This window comes from Quercus robur, chromosome 2, assembly GCF_932294415.1.
Source record: "Quercus robur chromosome 2, dhQueRobu3.1, whole genome shotgun sequence".
Taxonomy (NCBI): domain Eukaryota; kingdom Viridiplantae; phylum Streptophyta; class Magnoliopsida; order Fagales; family Fagaceae; genus Quercus; species Quercus robur.
Genome location: NC_065535.1, coordinates 50,376,345 through 50,381,226, shown reverse-complemented (window position 1 = coordinate 50,381,226; position 4,882 = coordinate 50,376,345). Strand labels below are relative to the sequence as shown.

The window sequence follows — 4,882 nt, the reverse complement described above, 5'->3', positions numbered from 1 at the left end:
GAGAGAGAGAGAATTTGCAGAAACCGTGGCTTTATATTTCCTAACTTGAGAGAGGGGTAAGGTTGCTAGGGTTTTGAGGAGTTATAATTTTTATTTATTTTTTATTTTTTAAATATTGTGCTGACGTGGAAAATTGTGGTGCCAGCAAAAGCTTCGGTTTTATATATATATATATATATATATATAGATAATAAGAAATATATGGAAAGTTGAGAAACACATTTTGGCGGCCTCAATGAGAGCATGAGCCTCCAAAAATTCCAAAGCCCGGGAATTCAAAAAACACAATGAAAACTCAAAACCCCCACTCTTCTCTTTTATATACTACTTACTATATGTGTAGTCAACAGAAGACGAAAACGCTTGTTACTGTGTTTTCTTAAAACGACGACCGGAAAGCATTTCAGTTATTCCGGGGATATGGGTATGGCCGTTGCTTCTTCAAGCTCAGAAGAAAACAAAGTCTCTTCGAAGAATGGGAATTACAAAGCGAAGCGCTCTAAGTGCCCCGGAATCCGGGTTGTCGGCAATCGGGTCTACGATTCCCAGAACGGCAAGACCTGTCACCAGGTAATTCCCTTTTTTTTTTTCCTAGGATTTTCACAATTTTCTGTTTGGTTCACGAGAAAATGTCACCCGCTCTGAATTATGTTGTTTTTGTTTTTCTGTTTGTGTTTGTGTTTCTCTGCTTGCGACGTAATTGAAAGAAAAACAAGCTTAGTGGCCTTAATTCTTAGACTCTTTGTTTGGAAAACTTACCACTCTCCATTGGGGCTAATGGAATTTAGTAGGCCTTGTATCATTGATTGTATAGAAAATAATTGCAATTGGGATTCCAAATTCCCATTTTTGTTCATTTTGGTTTACAAGAAAGTGTGTGAGAGCAATAGAATGTGAAGCTTTGTAGCTTCTCGTTATTATTTTTGTTGTTGGTTTTTTTTGGAAAGAACGAGGAGCTATCACGGGCCGAGTTCGGCTGTGTTTTTTTTTGTTCCGACCGACAACTTGGGGTTTCAGAAAGTAAGATCCAGTAACTGGCCATCGATGCCCGGGCATTTGACCGACCAGTGTGGTCTTATGATAGGTTGAAACTGGTCGGTTCAGGCAGCTGAAAGTGAGAGAGGGGAGAGAGGATGTTCTCTGCTAGTAGATCGCAGCCTCCCACGGCCAGATCTTGGTCACACGAAGGCTGGAATGGCTTGTTGTGAAAAAATGATGGCCACCTGCAGTATGTAACCCGAGTTTTCGGTTGGTTATATTCATTAGTTAAGACCCCCATCCACCCGTTTGACTTATGATAATTGGGTTTCATGCCATGATATCTTGTGCCAAATGACAATGTTGGCAAAATTGACATGAAGGTACGGGTCTGATGATTGGATTGGTTGAACTTTTTGAGCCAGTTTGCTGAATTTGCGATCTTTGTTATGTTTGGTTGGTGAGAAAACGTGGGAAAGTGAAAGAAAGTAGAATTATCTAATCTTTGTTTTGCATTGTTTCAAAAAAGTTTTATTGAATTCGGCCTAATCCATTTTGTCTGCTTCGTAACATTGATTTAGTTCTTGTGTAGGAAATAACCACAATGCAAAACTTTTGATTGGTTATTTAGTTATCATATTGTCTGCTTCACTTTCCAGATTCATTTCTCCAAATTAATGGTTATTTAAGTTGCTGAACTTTCGATTGGTTTAATGTTTAGGGCCAGCTTTACTGATTAATCTCTTATGTTTTTTGGGTATGATGCTGAAGTGTCGTCAAAAAACGACGGTTTTATCGGTGTCGTGTAAGAACTTGAAAGTGAAGAAGCCTTGTCCCATATATTTCTGTTACAAATGCCTCTTGAACAGGTTAGATTTGATAATAAAGGTCTTCTTGTTCTTCTTTTGATGCTATTGGCTAATGTGTTTTGTTTAATATTGACTTAGGTATGGAGAGAAAGCAGAAGAGGTGGAATTGTTGGATGACTGGAAATGTCCCAGATGTAGAGGCATTTGCAATTGTAGTTTCTGCATGTAAGTGTTTGGTATGTGAGCTAATCTGTTATTTTTAGTCTTTTGGTAATTCTGATAGATCAATGTTTTTCTAGGAAGAAAAGAGGTCACAAACCCACTGGTCAACTAGTGCAAAAGGCCAGGATCGCCGGATATTCATCTGTTTCAGAAATGCTGAATGTCAAAGTTCGTGACAATTTTGGTAATGAATTGGTTGTTGACAACATGGATATTTCACTGAAAGACCTAGTTGCTTTAAACAAGGTTCGATAGTGTTTTTTTGTAGTACTTTGTTTGCAGCAGCATTTTAGGTTTTGGTGTGTCTGATGGGATTCGTGTTCTGTCACAGGGACATGAAGTTTTTTCACTGAGGATATGGGGGAAGGAAAAATCTGATGAAATAAAGTCAAAGAAATTAAAGTGGGAAGCACTGAAGGAAATATGCAGGGATGTTGGTGCTCACCCAAAGAATACTAGCCCAAAGAAGCCTAAAATTTCGGAGGAAGTCTCTATAACAAACGGAAAGGATGGTGGTGTCCTCTTTATGAAAGAGAATTCAAAAACACATGTTTCAGAGGATTTTCCTTTGAGTCCCATTAAATCAGAAGAGATCAAAGAAGAAAAGGATGGTGAAACTCTGAAAAATGCAGGAGTTTCATATGCTATGAAGAATGGCAATGCTATGTCATGTAAAGTCGGGAAGGGTACCATGAATCTTGAGAACAAAGAATTTGAAGTTGACATTCCTTTGCCTCAGGGTGCCAGCTTAATGTCTGTAGCTGACATTGATTTACCTCCTGAAGATGTTGAACTTGCATTGCAATTTTTAGAATTTTGTGCCTCTTTTGGAAAGGTAAGTTTAATTTCAGTTTTATTAACTATTAGATCGAAATGCAAAATCCTTGAATTTTGTAAAATATTGTGGTATCTTTTTTTCTACTAACTTATTTTAGATTGAAAGTGTGATCATTATTTAATATGGGCACTTGAATAGTGGCATGGATTGTTAGAAAATTTTTAGTAGGGTGGAACTTGATGTCCTTGTATTCCATATCCAATCTAACATTCACATATTTAAAAGCTTTTTTTAACTAAATGTCTTCTTTTTTTCTTGTTGATGGCTGAGTTAGTCACTTACCCTGTTGGTCTTGAACCCATGATTTCACTCTCCACATGTTTTTCACAGTGGACGATGTGCTATTTGAGTTAGAAGTTCATTGGCAAAATAGTATATTACATCAGGTATTTGTTCTCTCTTAAATGTAATTAGGTTCTTGATGTTAAATAGTTTTTTTTTTTTTAAGCTCAAAATTTTTTGATGGATTAGTTATACATGTATCTAGTGAGTTTTGAACTAACAACCTCACCCTTCACCTATTCTTATGGGAGAAGGAAGTGTTAACATTTAAAATGGCCAGATCTTAGGTTCTATAAACTATTGACCTTGAATATTGTTCTCACAGTCCCTGTAAGTCCATATCTCAATTCTTGAAGCTTTCCAAAGCTAATTTATCTAAAATTGGTGCCCTTTTCAATTTCAGAGCATGCAGCTATTGTTTCACAAATAAAAAAGTGATGGAACTCAAGCTCATGCTGCAATGTTTGATGCAAAGCGCATGATATCTAAGAGTAAGTTATTTTTGTTTATACAATACTAAGTTGTGCTAGATAACACCCCCCCCCCCCCCCTTCTTTAAATATTTTCAGGCGTAATTCTTATCTAATGGTGATGTCAATACAATATTAAGTTGTGCTAGATACTGGTATTCTTTTGATTACTGTCTGACATGTGAATGGCTAATGCAATTTGGTTATTGCTTTACTTTGTCGAGTTATGTATGTGCCATTATGGACCTCAGTCTCTTTTTTACCCACATACACACTCATGAATGCGTATTTTACGTCTACTTATGAGGATGCTTTGTTTTCTGAACTATATTTTGACATTTCCTTTCATATGTTGTTTATAGGCAAGCAAAGATACTGATGCCATTGGAACAGAGGCTATTTTCTTGGATGTTGACGGTTGTGCATTTTTGATATACTGATGAACAGGATATTTTACCTCTAGGTTATAGTTTAGTTTGGACCTTTTTTTAGTACAAATATTGAGAGATGCCAAAATCCAAATGTATACAGAGAGTCAGAATCATCTGGGACTATATATCATGATATTTATGTACAACCTATTGTATCACCCAATTGGCAATGATAATTATACATGATTCCAACATTTTACAGATATGGGGCCCTAGAAGAATTAAGCTATAGGCACAATATTTTTACAACTAAGTCTAGGTGGCAAGCAAGTAGTGGGCCCAAATGAGAAACTGTAACAGCTTACCACCTAAATTTTGTCGTGAAAATTTTGTGCCCATAGCACTAAACTTGATAAAAAACTAATTTGTCTATGGTGCTAAACAAAAACAAGCAATAACTGCATTTTTCATTTTTCATTTTACATTTATACTTGCAATGAATCGTTTCTGTGCAGTAGAAACTTTTGCTTTATCAAAGCTCTTTTTGAGAATTTGGGTGCAATCTTTCTCTGCCATCAGAAGTTGTAAATCAAATTTATCAATAATAGGAAGAAGGAATTTGTAATCTGGAAACCTTCAATTTGTAATCTTGAAACTAGTATCAAATCCCTTTTGAAATTCTAAGGAAAGTTTTTATTAGTTGTAGGAATCTTTTAGAGACAATAATGGTGGTAAATTGTGATCAATTATCTTAATTGATTTCTTGAGCATTCGTGTTCTCATCAAAAGTTGAATTGCTTTTTTTTCCCTTACGTCCGTATAATTGTTTTGATGCTTCTACAAGTTTTTAGATCTAATGCCATTGATGTATTTGTATAGCTCTCTCATAAACACCTGTTATAGTGACATTAC

At 35.9% G+C, this 4,882-nt stretch overlaps 1 protein-coding gene across 2 annotated transcripts; it reads left to right on the top strand.

The window, feature by feature from the left end:
• Positions 1-205: 205 nt before the first annotated feature.
• Positions 206-4,224, top strand: LOC126713895 (uncharacterized). Of its 2 annotated transcripts, XM_050413840.1 has the most exons (8): positions 206-570; positions 1,750-1,847; positions 1,926-2,012; positions 2,087-2,255; positions 2,341-2,844; positions 3,178-3,233; positions 3,533-3,620; positions 3,962-4,224. In XM_050413840.1, exons 1-6 carry the CDS (start codon positions 421-423, stop codon positions 3,199-3,201), a joined length of 1,032 nt encoding a protein of 343 aa, XP_050269797.1. In that variant the 5' UTR covers positions 206-420; the 3' UTR covers positions 3,202-3,233; positions 3,533-3,620; positions 3,962-4,224. The 2 variants fall into 2 exon arrangements, with proteins under 2 accessions (XP_050269797.1, XP_050269796.1); XM_050413839.1 differs by lacking the exon at positions 3,178-3,233 and having other exon boundaries at positions 207-570.
• Positions 4,225-4,882: the final 658 nt, after the last annotated feature.

What these genes read in the sequence shown, in the direction of transcription:
- LOC126713895 (XM_050413839.1), top strand. Translation starts at nt 421, where the DNA reads ATGGGTATGGCCGTTGCTTCTTCAAGCTCAGAAGAAAACAAAGTCTCT. An exon ending in ACGGCAAGACCTGTCACCAG is followed by an intron (nt 571 to 1,749) that starts GTAATTCCCTTT and finishes ATGATGCTGAAG; the next exon opens with TGTCGTCAAAAAACGACGGT. An exon ending in TACAAATGCCTCTTGAACAG is followed by an intron (nt 1,848 to 1,925) that starts GTTAGATTTGAT and finishes ATATTGACTTAG; the next exon opens with GTATGGAGAGAAAGCAGAAG.